Source organism: Centruroides vittatus, unplaced genomic scaffold (genome assembly GCF_030686945.1).
Source record: "Centruroides vittatus isolate TY-2023 unplaced genomic scaffold, ASM3068694v2 contig_393, whole genome shotgun sequence".
Classification (NCBI taxonomy): Eukaryota; Metazoa; Arthropoda; class Arachnida; order Scorpiones; family Buthidae; genus Centruroides; species Centruroides vittatus.
In genome coordinates, this window is record NW_027122209.1 from 339843 (window position 1) to 362722 (window position 22880).

At 30.1% G+C, this 22880-nt stretch overlaps 1 protein-coding gene across 3 annotated transcripts; it reads left to right on the top strand.

The window, feature by feature from the left end:
• The first annotated feature begins 1975 nt into the window (after positions 1 to 1975).
• Positions 1976 to 21688, top strand: LOC136976123 (enkurin domain-containing protein 1-like). Of its 3 annotated transcripts, none has more exons than XM_067271336.1 (8): positions 1976 to 2039; positions 5140 to 5257; positions 5371 to 5528; positions 10097 to 10198; positions 12467 to 12715; positions 12829 to 12986; positions 21000 to 21136; positions 21232 to 21688. In XM_067271336.1, the coding sequence occupies exons 2-8, from the start codon at positions 5152 to 5154 to the stop codon at positions 21390 to 21392; spliced, it is 1071 nt and encodes a 356-aa protein (XP_067127437.1). In that variant the 5' UTR covers positions 1976 to 2039; positions 5140 to 5151; the 3' UTR covers positions 21393 to 21688. The 3 variants fall into 3 exon arrangements, with proteins under 3 accessions (XP_067127437.1, XP_067127436.1, XP_067127438.1); XM_067271335.1 differs by having other exon boundaries at positions 1994 to 2092; XM_067271337.1 differs by having other exon boundaries at positions 1994 to 2092; positions 12470 to 12715; positions 21232 to 21687.
• Positions 21689 to 22880: the final 1192 nt, after the last annotated feature.

The window sequence follows — 22880 nt, forward strand, 5'->3', positions numbered from 1 at the left end:
AAAATGTATATTTTCTTCATTGTCTTAACTTCGTAATCTATTCCATGTTGAAATTTCTCTTCGTTGCGTGCCGCTTGTCAATGTTAAGACTAACGAAATTTTTTAAAAATTATTTCCTTACTATATTTTTCACAAACAAAATAAATATATTGAAGAATATAAAAACAAAAAACATTATATTTCGGAAGTTAATCTCGTCTCAAAACGTTCCGATTCAGCACAACACAGTCCTCAGAAAAACAAGCAAAACTTACCACTCACGATGGGAAAAAAGTCTCGTTCAAATACTGGCGCGTCCTTAAGTATCCTCTCATGGTCGCGCCAGTGCTGCCAGTTAAAAACGCATATCAACTAAAATAATATCTGAGTATCCCAAGACATAGCCAAATATTGCAGCACCACAGCACTAGCGGAAATTCGAATTAGCCTGCTAAAACGCTTTCGGTTGATCGGTTTTCGGATAATAGACACTCTACTCAGGGCCGGCCTTCTCGATAAAGGGGCCCGGGTGCAAGAAACTATTTGGGCCCAAATGTTTTTCTAAAATAAAAAAATTTACAAACACGAACATATATTAATGCATGTTTATTTAAAGCGTGATTTTGTTCTTGCTAATACATTAATTACTTCAGAAAAATTACTAAAAATACTGCATTCTTGATAATGTTGGGGCCCCCTCAATCGCGGGGCCCCGGTGCGTAGCATCCGCCGCACCCCCCCGATGGCCGGCCCTGACTCTACTGTATTTCTAACTCGACTTGCCTGCAGACGCGACGCTGCTAGCGAACACCGTTCCAAATGACAACGCTGTTCTATCATAGTTTAGGCGGAGAGTGGAACTCGGGGGATTCCCCAATAGAGCACAAATTTATGAATATTATATTTAGGCTCGTATTTTAATATTTATATTGTTTTTATTATTTATGTGCAATAGTAAAAATTAATTTATATATTTTTTATTTCTATTATTTCTAAACATGAATCCATAGTAAATTTATAAAATATTTGAAAAAACATTGATCTGGCATCAATTTTTCAGCGACCCCCCAAATATTTTTCACGACTCCCTTGGGGTCGCGACCCCCACTTTGAGAATCACTGATCTACATTACTATTATTAAATGGTTAGCTGTTACCCGCGACTTCGCTCGCGCGAATTTTGCAAGCAAACAGTATTTATAAAAACAAATAATTGTCATTATTGTTTAATAATCGCCATTATTGTTTAATAATCGCAATAATTACATAAAACTTTACGATCATGCTAGAGTGTATCATTACGATTTCTGTCATATCGTTACAAGTTACTAACTTCTTTTATCCATATTTGGCTTATGAAGATTCCTGCATCAGTATAAAATGGATCTTGAAAAACTACGAATGGAAAAGATTAATTTCAGCATCATTTTGTTGCAACGATATAATTCGTCTCATCTTTAATATGTTTTCATTCTATTTTCTGGGGCGTGATCTGGAAAACAGATTGGGAAGTGTAAAGTTCGCATTCCTTTTGCTCTTCAACATCGTTTCAAGTAACCTCATCTTAGTAATGTTTTTGTATCTCGTTGGACTGAAATGGCCAAATAACATCGAAGAATGCATAACGGGATTTTCTGGAGTTAATTTCTCTCTCGATACATTTTTATGCTACTATTTGCCTTTTTATAAAGTCGATAATTGCGTTGCACACAGATTCTGGATTATAATCGCTACGCTTTTTCTAGTCTACCTGCTACATGGAAAGTCAACATTTTGGGGAAATATTTCTGGTATATTAACCGGTGGAATGTGCTGTCTAATAGAATTATTAGCAAGACATTAAGAATGAAGAATTTTTCTTTGAAATTTTACAAATTATTATTTTCATTACAAATCGGCATATTTTTGTCGGACAAGAAATATTTCTAATAAAACCGTTAATAAAATTTTTTTAATGTTATTAGTGCATTTAAAAATATAAAAAATAAAAGTTTGAAATTTTCTCAGGTGGCGCAAAGTCGTCAAAACAATTTGAAAATTGTTGATCGAAAATAAGAAGCGTGAGTGAAAACATTATTTCGAAACTTCTTATTAATTAAATAATCATTTAAAGGTGAAGATATTTGTTCCAACGTTGAACTTAATTGTTCTATTTTAGGTTTTAAAATTAAATACTGACATGCTGTTTTTTTAATTGAATTATTGTTATTTTTTAATCAATTTCGATTTCTGTTTAAGTCTTTAATGACAATATTAATTTGATGACATTTTCAATTCAATTCAACAATATGTTAGCATAGATTGCGGCCCAGACTCATCTAGATTTAAATGTATTCTGTTGTGGCAATAATATTCCAAATGTAAACAAACTGGAGCAGCTTGAAGAAGAGGAAAGAAAAATTGTAGTTGGCAAATTTTACAAACATGAGAAAAGGGGAGACGTTTCTTAGTTAAGCATTTTGGGGATATAGGAATGGCAAGTGATAAGACTATTGTTAGATTTCCAGGGAGTGGAAAAATTAGAATTAAAATGACAGATGGCAAAAGAGAGTCTTTGGAAAGAGAGGTGTTTGGAAAAGTTGGACAGTCACTAAGAAAACTTGGAAGAAAGTTTAAAATATCTCATCAGTGTGCTAAATAGAATGTTTTTACATTCTATTTGGCAAAATGTCTTTTAGAAGTGAAAGTTGGCTCTAAAATATACAAAAAAACAACTGATATGAAAAATGTATGAGGGTGTTTTCGGGACTTCAAATAAAGTAGATGTTGTCAATGATGAGTTGTATTTTACCTTTGTACCTTTGATAGAAGTGACTGCACTGAGAACAAGTACTGTTGTAAGGATAGGAGTTGAGGTTGATCTATAAAATTTAATTGCCATGCAAATTTTCCTCAAAAAATGTTGGTTTGGGTAGCAATCAGTCCAAAAGGAAAATTTCAAGCATTCATAGGATCCCCTGCATCTGCATGAAAAAATAAGTGTACACAACTAGAGTATATTAAGAGGAGGCTGATCCCATTTTCCAATAAACACCCTTTAGATGCCTTCTGGTTAGATCTTGCAGCTGCACATAATGCAACATACAGTAGACCCCCCAATAACACGGTAGATACGTTTCGTGTTATATGAGTCATTTAAATACATGAGCCAATCACAGTCCGTGTGCCAGGCTGTATTTAAGTGACTCGTACAACACGGATTCATATAACACAGAACGTATCTACTGTGTTATAGGGGGTCTACTATATATAGTCGATTAAAGTTTATGTTAAATGATGTTTAACAACTGAACAGTGTCTATACATTGGCTGACTGAACTGTGGTTTCAAATGAGTTGCAAAGACAATGATCATCCATTTCTGAACACCGTCTAAATGAACCTTGACAAAATGGCTATTACTTTCTTTGCTGTTTTAGTTGTTGTTCTCCTTTTTTAGGAGTTGTTCAGCCAATCAGGTTATTCATTTGTGACATCATAAAAAAACTCTAATAAGGTTACCAGCTATCTTCTGGAATCTTCCAGCAGAATAAAATCTTAAAACCATCAACAATCATAGTTCAGCAGTTAATGACAATCCTTTTTCATTTTGATGTTTAATTTCTTTGCCAATACAATTTAAAATATGAATAATTCCATATTTAGAAAATCTGTACAGAATTTGGAATTTGTCTTCAGAATAGATTTTTAAGGAATTATTCCTATCTTGTATTACTCTCTCCCTTTGTAATTGTTCAGCTGAATAATTTTAAATATTTTATTATTTTTATTTCCATAAAAAGGTTTTAGTAATTATTAAAATTTTTTTAACAGAATGTTCTGGCAAGGAAATTATAACAATAAAGAACCTGAAATACATTAACATTTTATAACTGACATGATTGTTCAGTTGTAAATAAAAGCATCTGGTTTAATTATAGTCCTAAGTCTTCACCTGTTTGACTATCAGAATTGGAACATTTAAAACAAATTTAAAGCATTTGATTATATTATTTCGAATCTAAGCAATTAATTAATGAATAATAATGTTGATTCATCTTGTTTACAACATTTATCAAAAGAATGATATCTATTTTTATCTAAACTTTACAACAAACAAAACAATGTGACAACTTCCACTTGGATTAAAACACTGTCTAAATCTGCTGTTGGGTGAGTCTAGAAAGTAGACTAAATAACCAGTTTTTAATCACCATCTGAACAAGCAGCAAACAAGAAACATATCTCTAAACTGTCATCAGCATCTAAACATTGTCTCTACAGTCAGCCAATACAGTTTCCATGATAGAGGAATATGGAGTCCTTTATGTCAGCAAAGAGAACAATGCTGCATATGTTTCTCAGCTGTAATCAACAGAACGATTCTGGCACCATCTGAAACAAAAGGTGTATGAAAATGGGTAGTTTGCCAAAAATGAAGCGGAACTGATATAATGCATAAAGTCCAAGCTCTGCCTATTTAATTTGGAGCACTTAAATTCTAATGGCTGGCATCAAGACTAAAATCAGAAAAGATTGTGGACCAGATTTCATAATTTAGAGAGACAGACAAAAATAATTTTCTCAATTTTTGTTTCTTGATAATCATATTGTAAAAGTAAAGAAGTTTGAGTTTTGTGCAGATTTTTTGTTTACATATTCTTACTGTATGATTTAATATGTACTGTACTTCTACAATGTATATTAGAATCAGGGCTATTTTTCAGCCAGTATGTGCTAATATGCTATACCAGCAGTTGCTCAGTAAAAACAATACTATATGTTTAGTCACCATATATGCATACCAGAATAACTTTTTTAGAAAAAGCATGCTGACTAGAATGAAGAGGTTTATGTTAAAATACTTGCAATACATGTCAGATATGCAAAGTTTATCCCAAAGTGTTCACATTTCTATGTGATTTTTTACATGAGCTACACCTGCCTTGAGCTGACCCTGTTTATATGTTATATACCAGTAAATATAAATATATATTTTTTTAAATTAATTAATTGCTGTGAGAAGTATTTTATATGCACAATAATTTTATTATTATAATTTTGAAATACTACATTCTAATTTTTTAAAAAAACTGTGCTTTTTATTAAGTATTTCTAATATTGTGTTTTAAAGATAAGGATCTCAGATATAAATTTATTAATATAACTTTGAATTTTTTAGCTAGTTTAAATAATGGCAAATGAAAGAGCAATGTATCAAACCAGAAATATATCTTCAACTATAGGGCAACTACTACAAGATATTCATTTAGAAGCAGCTCCACCAAAACCTAAACCAAGTATTTTTAAGTTTTAATGATAAATGACAATAATAGTTTATAAATTAATAATAATAATACTTAATAAGATAGTATATAAAAGTAATTTAGTAATTTTTATGAAATGTTTTCAGAACCAAAACCAAAAGATTATGCCAAAGAAAATTTTAAAAAACTAAAAGAAATCCAAGAGAAATGTAAACAAAAAGAGGAAGAAAAATTAAAGTTATCGCAGAAGAAAATTGGACCAAATAAATATAAAAATGTTAAATCTAAAGTTTTCAGTGTATCAGTGAGCATTTACATTATTATTCTTTATCTTAATTGTGATATTTTTTATATATTTATATTGGTACATAAAATATTTCATTCTATGTCTGTTTGAAATTTTGGTGTTTTAGATTCAGACTTTTTACTATATTAAATTCTTTTATATAACAGAATAATATATAAGCCAGTGTTTTAATACCATACTTTAATAATTGATCAAAATACACTGTTAGTAATTGACTATTAAGTTATGTATTTATTTATCACATCTAATGAAAGATAGACAGAGAAGTGTGTTATTAGACTTGATGGGAATGTTTTAGCAATTTTCTGAAGCCAAAGATGTTTATTATTGGCCAGATTTCTAATTTGTGTATAGTAATGAGATTGTTGAAGGATTGTATTCCTATCAGTATATTACAAGAGTTGCATTTTTGCCTGCTTCTACCTCTCATACTGTTTATAGTGTTATATAATAAGAGAGCCAAAATATTCAAAGGTTTAAAGTGCTGTGAGAGGTGTCAAAGCCATTTTAGTTGAAGTCATTTAAAGTCACTATGTGAGAATTGTTAAGAGTAATTAGTTTGCTTCCATAAGGATTATTTGATTAGGTATCGTATCTCTTCATGAAAGGCCAAATATTCTCTTTAAACTTATTAGAATATAGTTAAATTCCACAAATGGAACCCCACTTCTACTAATCTCATTAACATTGTGATTTGATGATTTATTGACAGTGAGTTTCTGTTTCGGTGTCCAGGTCAGTGCTGAACTTTTTTTTATAGTAGTAATTGGAAGATTGGTGTGAAGTTGAAAAAAGATTATGTGGTTTATTATGTATTGTATTTCCTGGAATTTTCCAATTTTTTTATATACAGTAAGAGCCCGCTTAATGCTGATTCAATATAACGCAGGCTACTTGAAGCCTTAAAAAAGCTCAAAATTTATGCTGATTTAAATTATTGCGGCATTTCATTGATTCATATATATTACGATTATTTACGAACACAAACCAATCAGAAAAAAGTAGCAACAAGGTGTACTTTTTTAAATCTATGTTTGTTTGGTGTAAGTTTAGAAAAAAATATAACATCATGGATGCAATAGGCAATATTGGCTTGGCTTGCCAAGAATTAACTGATAAATGCACAAACGAAGTGTGGAAGTTATGGCTGAAGATATCCAAGAATTCTCAACCAGAAGAGCCTATCGCTGTATCATTAGATTGATCAAAGTCAACCTAATCAATACAGCAGGACTAGGAGATGTAGACAATCAGGATATTGAGGAGTTACTGCAGCTTTTCTGGCGAGAGCCTTACCAAGGACGACCTTCAAGAACTGACAGAAGGAATTCGTGTAGAACTGAAAAATAGAGATTTTGAAAACAAAGAACACAAAAAGTTTCTCTACAGATTTTCTTAGTAAAAGTTTGGTAACGAAATCATTGATCAAATTGTAGAGAATGATCCAGATTTCGAAAGGAGCACAAAAGCAAAACGGGGCATTTTGGATGCGATCTTCTGCCACCAACATCTGCTTAAGGAAAGAAAAACGCGACAAATGAAACTTCACAATTTTATCGCAAAAAACAGAAATTTAAGAAAAGTCAGGACTTTCATCACAAAAAATGAACTTTACATTTCTGTCTACATGTTTATGTGTTACTTAACATTTATTATTATACAAATTAATATAAAAATAACTTAAAATTAAAGTAAAATTTGTTTATTTTTGGTCGCGCGTTCCTCTATCCCTATTTACTCTATGTTAAAATGACCTTGTTTAATGCTGTTTTGTTTAGCACTTTGTCATCTAGGAATGTATCCCCACATTAAGCGGAGTCTTACTGTATTTATTTTTGAAATTGAAATTGAGAAGTGTATTCCATTGGGCATAAAATTTGCTATTAAGTTTGGTTTGCAACCATTGCATTTTGTCAAACATGTTTTGGCCAACAGAAAATATTTTTTTTGGGAGGACTGCAAATTGGTAGTTTTCTTCTGTAATATATGCAAGGTTTTCACTTCAGCATTTGAAGGTATCTTCAGAAGCAAATTTGGGAAAATTTCTTTGGTGACTATACTATCCTTCATATGACATTTAGTTTGCGTAGTGTTACTTGAATGTGACATGTATAGTAGTGAGCTTAAACAATCACACAGCTGCAGACTGGGAAAATTTCATACAGGATGTTTTGAGGGTTTCTCTGTTTAATTTAACTTCACTGAAAATTGGTGGTCCTGGCAAGACTAGAATTGATGAATCGTCATATGTAAATGAAAGTATGAAAAAAGAAGGTTGTTGAAAGGTACCAAATTGGTAATCAGAAGCATCTGTTGCAAAGATAATTCTTACATTGTGATTAAACTAAATGACAGGATGAAATATAGTGTAAATTGAGTAATTAGAAATATGTAAATTCAGGGAGCACAGTTTTTACCAATGAATGGAAAGACTACAATCATATTGATGATTTGGAGGGAATTGAGATAAAACATGAGACAGTGAAACATGCTGAATATTTTGTGGATCTTCTATAGGAGTGCATATTCAGAAAATTGAGTGTTTGTAGGGCTGCCTAAAGAATTGAAAGAATCTACCATTACACTACACTGAGGACTGTCTGATTCTTATCTTCATGCCTTTTTGTATAAAAAAAAACTGTTAGGTTGGGAGAGATTAAAACCTGGGGAATGATTCAAGATTTTTGTTGAACATACAGCAAAAGTCTACCCAAAAGCAGAGCATACTGTAGTGTGACATGAGCCTGAGCTCTGTTTCTTTCCTGTTCTGCATTCTTTTCTTCACAATACTCTTTGGTGCCACAGGCACCAAAGAGTATTGTGAAGAAAAGAATGCAGAACAGGATACTCTCAGGATACTCAGGAGTATTGTGAAGTAAAGTGTACAGAATAGGAAAGAAACAGAGAAACCATCTACATCAAGTGCCATTCCAAATTCAATGAAAAAAAGAGTTTACCCATATTTTATCAGTGAGTAGAAGTTTATGCATTTATTATTTGTTATGCCGATCTCCATTTTGCTTGCAAACATGATGTCTGCAAGCAAGATGGCAACTGGAAGTGCCACCATTGGAGTTCCATTTGTGCAATTTAACCTAGAATACTTTATAACTATTACTATTCAAATTCAGAATAAAAAAGCAGTATTAATAATAATATTGATAATAAATATCTGACCAATCTAGTGCACAGGAATTGTAAATCTCTGTAAAAATCTTGGATGACAAATATCTTTTTGATTGATATTTTTTTAGTCATTAGCATTCAAAGTTTTTTGTTTGCGTTCACAGTTAAGAATCTACAGTTTAGAAGTTAACCAGTAAGCATTCACACAGTAAAAGTAAATTGAACTGTAATTGGTTTACTTCTAACTCTTGATTCTTCGTTGAGAATACAGCCATTATAAAAAGTTAAAAATTTTGTTTAGTGTAGATCTTGAAGGATGTTTGTTTGTAGTCATCAGGATTCAGAAATGACTCCACAGAATCTAACCTAATATCAGAAGATGTATTGTGTTTATTTATGTAATAAAAGTAAACTTTATTCTTATTATTTAATTTGTCTCTTAATTGGAATTAAAATTTCTATGAAGGGTTATTTTTTCTTAGAAAAGTTGTTGAAATTCTTGTTTTTGGAACCATTTGAGTTTTACAAGTGATAAATAAATAAAATAACAAATTTTGAAGACTATTATATACATTATTTCATTTTTTAAAATACAATGCTTTCTCAATTCTAATGCATGCCTTTTTTTTTTCTTTTGGGCTTTTCTGGTCTCAAAAATTGGGGTGTGTGTTAAAGTTAGAATCAGGAACAAAGTTGATTTATCATTTGCATCATTTGCTCTTCATTCTGCTTGGCAATTCACTTTTATTAGGTTTTCAGTATAGACATGGTAACTTTCCTCATACTTTGCTTTTAGTTTTGGTTTCAGAATGCTTTGGTGATCTTTTGAACTACAGCAAGACAAGCAAATGACGTCCAGCAGATGTGTCTCCTATGGCGCTATATTTAAGCAGAGAGTTATCCACTATGCTGAAGAACATGTATACAGATATTTCAGTATGATACTGTATATGATAAATTTCATGCTTATGCAAACCAACATGAAATCTTGCTGTTAAAATATTGATCATACATTAATTTTGACTGTCATTTTGTATTGGTCTGCAAATCATCTATACCTGATAATTGAATAATAAATAAATTAAAAAATGTGAAGTACTGTAAACATGAAAATGAAACACTTTTCAAAATGCATTTATTACTTTTAAATACATTTACTTTTTGCATGTTGCGAGCTAACTGTTTTTTAGTTTTGATACTTACCTCAAAAATCAGGTGTTCAGTAGGATTGAGAAAACATGGTAATTTTACATACACAAAAAGATTATAGTTATAATGTTGGAAAATATTGTCTTTCGATTATTTTTTGATTTTTATAATACAGATTTATTATATTTTATATGATTGTAATTCATTTATAAATTATGTATATTTAAATAGTAATCAATGTTTCAAATAAATATTTTTGATAAAGATTTAATTTTGTTTTTAATTTAAAGGGAAGGCCAAGTAGTAATATTGAATCAGAAAAATTGAATGATGAAAGTAATTCAGTAGCAACCTGTGATTCTTCTCTATCTATTTTGCCACCATCAGTTAGTGTAAGTAATTTTTTTAATTCATTTTTTACAGCAGAAAAAATTTTCTTATCCTCCTACATTATAAAAATAATTTTTTCACTCTTCATACAGAAAGTTATTTTTATAATAAAAATAATTTTCACATGTAGCACTAGTACACTAAGTTATGTATGCAGTCAACCTCTATGCTCATTATGGGTGAATTTCACTTTCCATTGAATGGCCATCATAGATAAAAGATGGAGAATGACTTTCTAACTCAGACTATCACAAGAAAAGTAAATTTTCTGGTTCAAAATTCCAGTCTCTTGTGACAGATGACTGTGATGATAAAGGTGTCAGTCTGCTGTTCTGTGGATTTAGATTTGAATTTGGATCAGAAATCACAAGAATTTTTCATGGACAGTCTAGGACAGACTGTCCATGAAATATAGACCTAATGCTCATCATCTAACTGCTCCATTGTGATTCTGGCAGAACACATGATGGGAATGGAGGAAAGAGCCTTTTAGTGCCCACAGGGAAGAAAAAGTTAAAAATTAAAATGTCTCTTGTATCAACAGGCATTTTCAAGCAACCATCTGCCAACACTTTTGTAATAATTTATTACAGTAAAACCTTGTTCAGTTGAAGTTTAAAAAGAAAAACACAACTTCAAATTAAGGAGTTTAATATCCAATTTTCTCAAATTTTTCTGTGGCCATAAATTTCCCATTATCAAGCCATTTATTAAGAATCTGTTCAAAGAATGATTATAAAAGTGTATCATTTATAGTACAGTGGGTGATCGGTTAAGGAACAGTTCGGATAACGAACACTCTTGTGAAAGATTTTTATGTTCGGACAACGAACACCTCACAGAACAAACACAAGAAGCGACATAAAATAATGAATATCGATTGGTCTTTCCTTGTCTTCAGGCAACAATTCGAAACTTTTTGTAGTGTGGGAGACGTCGACGTCGATGCTCAACCTGGTATATACCAATCGGATAGTCCTCCGAACTTTGAAACTCTCCCTTGTAATTCCAGCCTTTTGTTTTTCTGACAGAATGAATTTTTTATAGTATTCGCAAGACTATCGGGCAGGCAGTCATTAAGTTTTGTGTTGGTTTTTATTTTCAAAAGATGAGAGTATAATAGCAAAGGTAGAGAGTGGACAGATGTCTGATGTTGCTGGGCAGTATGGTTTGAACAGGTCTACAGTAGGCCACAGTTAAATTTTATCTAAGAAAGATACTGTATTATTAAGATGACTCAATCAGCTTAAGGAGTAACAAAAATTACATCTGAGAAATAAAGAACATTGAAGAGCTCATAATAGAACCTGAAACTGATCTGACGACAGAAGAACACCAAGAACTCTTGAATGAATAACACCAAGAAACTCAGAGAGATATGTTTTCTTCTGAATAAGAGAATTAATGTCGATATCTGGATATCTGCTATTAAACATTTTTTTTGAAGAAGTGGGAGATGTCAGAACAGTGGTCTTAGAATGGCATTTAAACCAGGTTGAGGTTAATAGGTTTAGGGATCTCTACAATTACAATGCTATACTGAAAAATCCCAAATAAGAGAGAAAAGCAATCGACAATAGACAGATTCTTTAACCCCCACAAATGAAAAAAACCATGACTAATAAAAATGCAAGACTGTGTATATGTGTATTTTTATTATTACATATACAGTAAATAAACATAGTAAGAAAGAATATATTTTTTTATTTTTTGGGGTCTTTAGAACGAATTAATCAAATTTCCATAAAAACCTATGGTAAATCGATAATCGGTTAATGAACAATTTGGATAGCAAACAAAGTCTTGTAATGGATTACGTTCATTAACCGATCACCCACTGTACTTTTGAAGGCATTGTCACGTCCCCTTGTGTCCCAATCAGAATGCTGGTAACATACAATATCAGTAATAGGATATTGATGCAAGGTTGTAATGGCATGGAATTATGTTCAGCATGTAGCCAATGTTTGTTTATTTTAATCATCTAGATTCACATGGAATGTAAGATAAAGTGAAGATCATAGACCTATCAAAAGGTGATAGTGAGAGTATGTGGAAAAATAAGTCCAAGTTAAAAGTACTGGCAATTTTAGCTTAATGAAACTGTATTATATCCAAAACCCTAAACTCTGTGTTTAGGACCTGTTGACAGCTTTGAGTTAACACAGTTTGACTTAGCAAGGTTTTAGTGTATTACAAAAAAGTATTAATGTTCATAATAAGTATTAAATAAAAATATTTAATGTTAATATATTTTTTTTATGTAACAGCAGTGTGGAGATGAAAACAGTAATAAATCACCTAGTCCAAAACCTGATTTAGATGAAAATCAATTAAATGAAATCAGGGGAAATTGTGATAATGATTTAATTCATTTTGAAGATGATAATTCAACATCCTCTCTGAAAGAAAGAAATCCAGATAACTCTAATCAAAATCCTTCAGATATTGATTCTTATAAAGAATCTAATCAGACTGAAACACATGATGATGTACCAACTCACCAACACTTTAGTGCTGTAAGTTCTTAGAAAAATTAAACACACAAAAATTTATGTTTATTTTATATTAAATAATAAAACTGAATATTTAAAAAAATTTACTTAAAAAAATTGTTTTTTTCCCTTTATAGATGTCACATAAAAAACATGAAAATAATGATAACATTTGTTCAAAATCAGTCATTTTTAATTGTGGGTCTGCAAAATCTAATGCTTCAGATGCCAAATCTATAAAATCAACAAAAGGGAAAGAAATGAAGATTCATCAGTTAGGTGAAGTCCCCAAATAGTAAGTTTAACTGTGAATTGTATAAACTTAAATTAATTAATTAATAGTTATTATTTTTATTCTAATAATCAGTTAAGTTGGAAAACTCAAAGCATTATCATTAAAGATAGTGCTTTGAGTTTTCCAACTTAAATAATGACAAAGTTCAGCACAATGCAAATCTTTCCGAAAGTGTATTTGTTTCTTGGTTTTTTCCCACTTCAGAATTATACAATTGAAAGAAAACTGTTTTTTTTTTAAATGCATTTTGCAAGTAAGGTTTGGAAATGAAAAACTAAGAATAAGAAATACAGTTTTGGCAAGACTTGCATTTTGGTAGATTTTTTTATGACTGGAAGTTGGAAAACTTGAATATTATATATAATGCAGTTCTATTTACAGGGGTTACCGTGGCTTTTTTTTTATAGCAATCACTCATTCACCAAACACATTTTTTTATTCTCAAAAATAGAACGTTATTTGCCAGGTTACTTTTTTGCTTACTGTGATTTTTTATACCAACATGAAATGAAAGGGCGACCAACAATATAAAAAAAGTGCATAGTTTTATGAATTTCTCAAAAAATTTTATTTTGGTTTGTTAATGGTAAAATTGTATTGACCAAGATTGAGTCATGTTCTGGAATTCTCTTTTTCACCAAGCAACTTTTTTTCTGGACTGTAAAACTTCTGTTCTGTTTATAAAGTTCGTTTGATACTGAAGATAGCTAAATTTATATCAAAAACATTGATTGTAAAATATAATTTTTGATAACCTTAAAATAGTCCTTTTGTATTATTTTAAATAATACATATTTCTTAATATATATAAATGAAACTTAATAAACTAATAATTTTATAAATTATGAAACTTGTTAATCTTATAAATTATTTAGAATAAATAATTTCATTATGCAATAAAATAATTTCATTACTTTAATTAAAGATATTGAATATATTATTTTTTTAAGTACTTTATTTTCATCTTAATAAATAAACTCAGTCCTCTCGAGTATAAAATTTAAAATACAGTAGACTCTGTGTATTATTATAATCACAAGTTATGTTGTTAATTGTTTTGAGGTTATCAGAATTACTGTAATCTGTTCCAAAACATGTAAATTAATAATTATTATAATTAATAAATTGAGAGTCATGATAGCGACTTTGCACCAAGTGAAAAGTCACTGACTGATTATACATACAGGAATCAGAGTTGCTGATTTTCGGAGGTTGATTTCACTGCTCCCCAAATGCCTATAGTAAGTGAATATTTCATTCAAAAGATACTTGTTTTCTTAGGTGGTGTGCCAATTTTCAGGTTTTTCTTTAAAAGGTGTTGCCGAAATATAAGTAATTGAAAAGTACAAAAATTGCCAAAAAAAAGCTGTATATTTTTCTTCTCTTCATTTGGCATTGCACATGATTGTAGAAAAAACTACTGGCTCTAGACAGCTCAAATTTTAAACTTAAGTTTTTACTCATTATTAGTGAGATTCTGGCAAAACTTCCAGATCAATGGGTCAAAGTTCATGGTGTTTCCCATAGAACTATTTTACTTTTATCACTTAATTTTATGCTTGTAAGGATAAAATTGTATTGAAACAAACGATTTTCATTCAAAATGTTATCCAGAATAACAAAAGCACAAATTTTTCAAATTTTATAGTGATTTTACTAACTGTGTATTGAACCTTTCAGCTGGTGGCATTCATGTCACCAAGCACTGAACGAACAGTACAGTACAGTACAGTACATCATTATCTGTCTTGATGTAATAACAGTCATTGACCAAAAAACAATTGATATCCAAACAAAACCATTTGAGATGTACAAATTTGCATCAAATAAAAAATTACAGCAATTTAAATAATAATCAAATTTTTTTCTTAGGAGTTTTTGTTTGATAAAAGTAAGCTTTGTGTTTCAAAACAGTACCTACAAGATTTTTACCTATATTAATGTTTTTTACACTTTGCTTTGAAGTGCCAAGCTTATTTTTACCAAAGAAAAACACTAAGAAAAAATTTGACTGTCATCTAAATTGACATAAGTTTTTACTTTGTGCAACATATATATAGGCACAATGATACCAATTTATAGTCATTTGTACATTTGTAGTCTTTTTAAATTTAATTGGAATTAAATTTAAAGCATTTTACAAAGTGAAATCTGTCTAATCATTTAGTGAAAAATGTTTCAAGTGTATTGTTACATTTAAATTGTTAGAAGCAATATTAATATTTATTCATTCTTAAAATAGCTTTAGTTTTTGTAGTTTTTGTATAACTAAAGCTATTTTATCCATATGATATCTACAAAATCTGAGTTAAAATTATGAAGATTAAAGTGTTTGTTGAATTATTAAAAAGTTATTCTTCTAACATTAACATATGTAGAACTTAATAGAAGTAGAGATTTTAAATAATGGCAAAAAGTGATATTTAATTTGTAAAATTTATACGGTTATAAGTATATTTATATGTATATAATAGTAATTTAAATATTATTAATTTTAAAAAAATATAATAAATTAATTTCGTATAGTTAACTGCCATAATGTTATAATTTTTAATCATATTATATTATTATTACTTGAATTATTAACTTCACGCTTTTATTTTAAATATATTGCCTGTCTGATTAATTACTTCTTTCCATTTAATTTAATCAGAGTCAAGATTTAAGTTGTTAATTAATTTTTGTTAAAAGTAATTAACTTGTGAGAGAGAAATGTGTGCTGTCTTACCAGTCAGGTTATGTTTATTCATAATTTTATGACAAACCTATAAAGGAAGATTTATATTTAATTTAATAGAAATTTTTGTTTAATTCATATATTAAGGAATTTTTATTAAACTAACTGTTAGTAATATAGCATTCAACTACAAACTGGAAATGATAATTCAACTTCTTGGCTGACATCCAAGTTTTTTTCATTTTTTCAAGTAATCTAAGATACTTAACTTCTGTTAAAATAATTATCCAGATGTTATTTATGTATACATAATTAATCCATTTGATTATTATTCAAGGGATAGGAATGTAACAAATGTTTTTTGTCTTTTAATTTGATATAAAATTTATAAAAGCTTTGATTAATTGTTAGTAATTATTAAATAAAGTATTACAGTAAATATTTTTTTTCTCGCTTTATGACCATTAGAAAGAGAAAATATACCAGTATTATAATTGTTTATCCTGGAGTATGTATAAAAATTCTAGCTTCAGATCAATTTGTTTTTTATTCACAATCTCTGCATTTCAAAGAAATTTGAATTAAATAAAAGCTTTCAATATTAATTATAATATAGTACAAGGTCTGATCATGATACCTGTTGGCCCTACAAACTTGTAAGCTTCTGCTTGGAATACATACTTTATTACAAGTATTTAAGTGTTGTAGAGAACATGCTCATTATTAGTATTGTTATACAGTGATAAAAAATTTGGCAATAGCATATTTAAGGTGTCCAGGAGAGTCTGAGCCCTCCTTACTTTTGTAAATTAATTAATTAATTGAGAAAAACTTAAATAACTACAGGAAAAAGATTTGAATATGTCAAATGTACTTATATACATATTTATACAATATCTAAGAGTTCCTCTTCATCCAGTGGTAATGGCTACATTCACAGTGGTACAGGATAAATGTAGGTTTGCACATTCTAACTTGAGCCCTCCCTAATATTGGTTTAAATTATATTTAAAGTACTGCTATATTTTAACTTCATCAAAGTGGATGAAATAAACTGATCACATTCTAGCCACATGTTCTGATAAGTTATTTTATTTATCAAATGAAAATAGTGTAATAAAATCCTTTCTTTATATTTATTAAACATTTTCCTTTTAAATCAAACTACATTATATTATAGATTTAAAATCCTCTACAAATCAAATAAAAAAAAATAAAGATTATTTTTAAATAATGCAAAAATGTTCAGTTAACAAATAAAATAACTGCTTAGTTTGGGAAGTTAAACATGTAATAGAATGTTTTAAGTCAGTTATATGATTAATATACAAATATATGTTGTGTAATTGTATGCTGTATATAAATGAAGAAGATTGTTATGTAATTGATCAAAATTCTCTTATCACAGTTTTTGAGCTTCCCCAAACTAAACAGTTATCTCATTTATTTATTGCCCATCAATAATTAGACTTATACAGATGAATAAAACCACTAAACACTTTTAGTTGGTTGCAAGTCTTTGCCTTGTCAATGGCGGGATGGAATTTTCTGAGTTTTCTTCGTATGTCTGATATCTAAATAGGGACTAGTTTTCCATAGAAAGTGCTCCCAAGTAAACACTCCCCTTTGACAGATCACCCAAGTGTTGTATTGCTTTCTCCTATTAATCCACTTACTTATTTATATATCAGCATGGTATCAAGTCCCTCCTAACCTCCTAAAAGCTATTTAGACCCCTATAAACCCCTAATAACATACCTTTTAAATGTATACATGTTAATGTTAAGTTAAAGAAACAACAAAAATAAATAAATAATTAAAATACACCCAGTTCTCATTATACAGCTTTTTGCTATAACAACCTTCTGGTTTTATAGCTCAGTTTGGATATTCAGTCAATATATACTTAACAGGTGTATATACCGTATTTTACGGACTATAAGACGCACTTTTTTCTTCAAAAAATTGCCTCCAAAATTCAGGAGCGTCTTATAGTCCGTAGCCTCCTATAGGTATTTTTTTTTTTAAATTGCTTAAAAATTAAGGTGCGTCTTATAATCCGTAGCGTCTTATAGTCCGTAAAATACGGTATATATCAGATGTTTATTGATTCAGACACAAAGTGCATCTGTCATACAGCAACTATTAAAGCACAGTAAATAACTGCCATTTACTAATGCATTAAATGTAACAAAGTAATTGTTTATAAGACTAGACACCAAGCAAATACCAAAACTCTATCGGGCTAGTTTAAGGCTAATTACTAAATGAATTACATACCAATTTGGCTCTAGAGGTAAGCGTTAGGCGCCATCTCGTATTAACATTAATAATTATAATTTAATTAATTAATTTAAATAATTTAGAACTGCTGGAGAAAAAATTGGCCCGGAGCGGGACTCAAACCCACAACTCCTGCTTACCATGCAGATGTGTTGCCAGTTACACTATCCAGACCTCCAGTCCAATCTCCCCTTCCAGCATATATAAACTAATGTTATAACCATCGACGATTATTACAGCTAGCCCAATAGAGTTTCGGCATTTGCTTGGTGTCCAGTCTTATAATATATCAGGTTTAGCGATGTTGTTTATATGTAATTGTTTATACTGTATTTTATTTTATTCCTTATTATTTTATTACAAAACAAAAAAGAACAGAAATATTTTTATTTATTATTCATGCTGAATTACATTGACATTGTTGCAAAATATTAATAAAGTTTTCGTTTGTTTTGACTTCTTGGAAATTGACATAAGTCAAGGTATTACTGTATATTTTATAAATTTGACAATTAATTAAATGTACATAAAATTTTATATCTTTTCCTCATGTTTTTTATACAAAATTTTTGTAGAAAGTTAATGTATGGTCTATTATTAGTTTTTTTTACCAAATTAATCTTGATTCTAATAATTTTTTCATTTTTACTTTAGAATATAACATAGGAAAAGTATGATGATCAATCAAAGTTTGACTCCTCCCCAGTTTTTATTTGTTTTTATTTTCATTTCATTTCTGAAAATTTCACACTCCAGGAACCCAAAAATGTAAAACCTTACAAAATAAACACATCATGTACAGTACATGTGTGCATGTGTTTGTTTGTTTGTGTTTATTTTGCATTATATATTAGGACATGATGAATCAAAAATTCTGAAATTTGGCAAGATTATTTTTATATATAGAGCATTAATGATATTAATTAAATTTTGGTAGTTAAATGTAACAATAGTGAGGAAAGTCATTCGTCATATCTCAGAGTCAGATGTAATGAAAATTTTACTCATTAGTAGCATTTATTCTTGATATAAATGAAAATATAGCCATATCACATTATTATACCAAGACAATGATTTTTTTTATGTATAGAATAATTTTAATTTCATTCAATTACTTTTAAATTTTTTGTAAATTCATATGTGCAAAGTTATTTCCTGGAAGCTTTAAAGCATCACTATCAACAATTCTCATTAAATTCTGATAACCACAAACACTTAGTCTGAATATTCAAATTCTTGACCTGGCAGACTAAAACACATTTGAGCGGACATTTTTAAGAGACGACGTTTAAACGCCGACGGCAGTTTAGAGATTGTGTAGACCGCGGTTCAGAAAAATTTTGTTACAGAGACGAAGTTTCTCGCTTGCCGCAGTTTAAACAGCGATTCGAAACTAGTTATTTGACCTATTTTCTAGACTCCATCGATAGCAGGTTTAGACACCATTTTATTTGAGTAGAAATCGCCATTTGTTGGTCGCAAAGTTTGTTACGATAAATATTGTTCATTTAATAAATCTTGTAAACGGGAAATTATTTATCTCGACAATTATGAAGAGAGAAAGGGTAATACAAGATCGGAATGATCCTTTAGAAATCTATTCCGAGAACAAATTTTGAATTCGGTATAGATTTTCTAAATCTGGATTTGTTCGTATTTTACATCGTATTGACGACGAAATTAAGCATCTAGATAGAAGAGGATTGTCATTAACTACTGAACAACAGTTGTTAACGACATTACGATTTTATGCCACTAGACGCTTCCAGCCGGTGATCTTATCGGAGTTCACATCTCTACTGTATGCAGGAATCTATCAAACTACCATTAAATATATTTAAAAAGTTTTTGTATAGTGGTAGAGACGTTTATAATAATAATGACGTCTTGTTTAACGAATAAGAATAAGGTCTTCCTGCGAGCAGACCGACAAGGAAATGACGAAAAAAATTCATTCTGTATCATCTCCCATGCGGTTTTTTTCATCCCCAAAATACGATTGTTGTAACCTTTCTCCTCAACTGCAGGATAATTTTTTATGATTTCTGCGAGGACACTTTTTTCTTCTTCGGAAAAATTCCGGCATGATTTGAACACGTTGTTTGTCGCCATTTTTCTAACGTCATAAACGATGACCTGATTGGTTAAACGACTCATGAGAGGGGGGAGTAACAAAGAAGAAAGTAATAGCCAACGTTTCTCCGAGGTTCATTTAGAATTTTAGATGACGTTCAGAAACAGACGACCGTCGTCTTTGCAACGCATTTTAAACCGCGGTTCAGCCAGTTAACGCCTGGACACCGTTCGGCTATTAAACATCGTTTAACGTAAACTATATCTCTGCAGTCGGCTATAAAGGTTTCAGCTTGTCTTCACAAGAAATCTGAGTTCAAATCTAGTTCACATCCTCATTATTTCATGGATGATTTAGCTCATATGTTAGGCCCTGCTCTCACTACCTGGCATTCTATTGTTTAACTAGTTAAATCGATGTACCAGAAAAATACTTCTTAATGTTCTTTTTATTTTTTACTTGTTCTACCCTGTGGGTACTAAGAGGGTCATTTTATTAAGCCTCATGGGCTCAACAAGGTCCACAATGAGGTGGCCAGGTGGTGAGGGATGGGCCTGACATATTCCAGGGGATAAAGGATGGATCCAGAATTCTCTGATTTTTTTTAACCTATCAGGATTTGTTTTTGAGTCGTCTAGAACAGCGCTGTCCAACTTATCATAGCCCGCGGGCCATATTTTCTTCACCAAACATTTCGGGGGCCAAGAAGGTTGATAAATGAAAAGTCAGTTTATGTTAATAAAAAAATATTTTATTTATACTAAAAAGAAAACTTTAAAATATTCATAATATATTAATGAGAACATTGTGGCCGTAATTTTCACATAGTAAAATAATTTTAATATTAATAATAATAATTTAGTAACAAATTTATTCATAGTAAAATGTACTCGCGGGCCGTAAAAATAATTTGGCGGGCCGCCAGTTGGACAGCCCTGGTCTAGAATGATAGGCTGATTAATTTATAATTGTTTTATAGCTTGATACAAAGACAATACGAACAGAAAGAAGAAGAATTGAAGAGAAAGAAGGAAGAAGTGGATCCTTCGATTCCTCTCGGTCACATAGTATTAAGTGAAGAGGAAAGAATAAGTACATTAGAAAAATTCAAAAAAAGTATGTATACATTTATCCTGTTTAAAACTGTTAACTTAAAGGATGTCAAAGCAATAAAAACATTAATTTGATATCAAATTATTTTATTTTTCTAGATAAAGAAGAATTGTTACGTGAATATATACATTTACCGGTGTGCTGCGATACTTTAAGAGCAAAGAAAAAAAAGGAAATGCTGGAAAAAGAACTGACCAAAATGGATGAAGGCATTGAAATATTTTCTAAACACAGAGTTCTTATCAAAGTTGACGAATAAGTTAATATTTTAATTAAATACAAATTTTCATACTTGACAAAATGAAATATTCATGCACATTATTTCATGTACATTATTTATTTATAAAATTAATAATTTATAAACCTCATCACACACCACTTAAAATTCAATTTCTATCAAAATAGAAAAAATAAATATATTTAAATAAACTTTTAAAGTTTTATAGAATATATTTTTATTTTATAATGGAAAAATTTTTAAACACATTTCTTCTTTCAAAATTTTGTATAAATTATTTGTAACATAAAAATGTTGAATTAATTGTATATAAATTATGCTTAGATTAATAAAAAAAATTTCTTCAGAGATTTTTATTTTATTTTTTTTAAATTCATAAATTAAAGAATAATTTGAGAATATGTGAGTGTAGCGCCTCCAGTAGTAGTTTCGAAAACTATTAAAACCGTCATTAGGGGCGATGCAGTCATTTATTTACTGCTCCAATTGCTTAAGTCAATAAATGAACTAATTATTCATATATTGTCTTTAAAAGGAATTTTAATATTTCTTTTTAAATTTTATATAATTTACAGATATGAAATCAGACGGATCAGAAATTTTTAAATAGTTGACCCGGATATGTCGGACCGCGTCCCTTATGAGCCTACGATAAACATGAAAAATGCCTTTCTGCCATGAAGCGTTACTTAAAGATTGTGATTAATAAACATTTTTTTTTTAAATTTACCAGAGCCACCTGATTTTTTTTTCAAAATTATTCATTTGGTTCAAAGTAGAGGTGGGAGATCCAGTTCCAGCAACGGAAATGGAATTGTTGGAACTGATTCGAGTGCGGAATGGTTGGAGTCGCCAAACTTTTCACAGCGGCCAGATAACAGAGAATGACAAGCACGGGCCGCATAATTATCGTGTTCAATACAGCCAATTCAACCAACATATTTACCATTACACAAACACAATCGCTGCAGCAACTCGTAATCGGTTTTCTCAGAAATTTCATTGCAGGTACAGTACTTATACAAAAAGCGCTCGGATATCCAAAGTTGCAAAAAGTCACCGAATTTTTTATTTCACTAACTTATCTAAAAATTATATTATTACTAGTGTCAGATGCAAAAATCAATTTGGACCAATTTTGGCATTTTTACTTACACTTATATTTGGATATATATTATTCCATATATAAGTGCTATACTTCCATATATATTATCGTATATATGGAAATATGGATCTACAATCTATATTTCGATATAAATGATTATATTTTAACTCATTTGTGGCACAGTGCGGCGGAGGACGGATGAACTAACCTCACGGGCCGTAGTTTTATGACCCCTGGACTAGACTATCAGTCGTCGGTTTTATATAGGATATAAAATGTTTGTGTTTCTATTCTTTGTTTTTTGATTGTTCGAAATTATTCTTGTATAGCTCGGAATCTGAGAAAAATAGACTATGACTAAACCTGGACACCTTTCCCCTCCCCTGGTTTCGTTCCCTCTTATT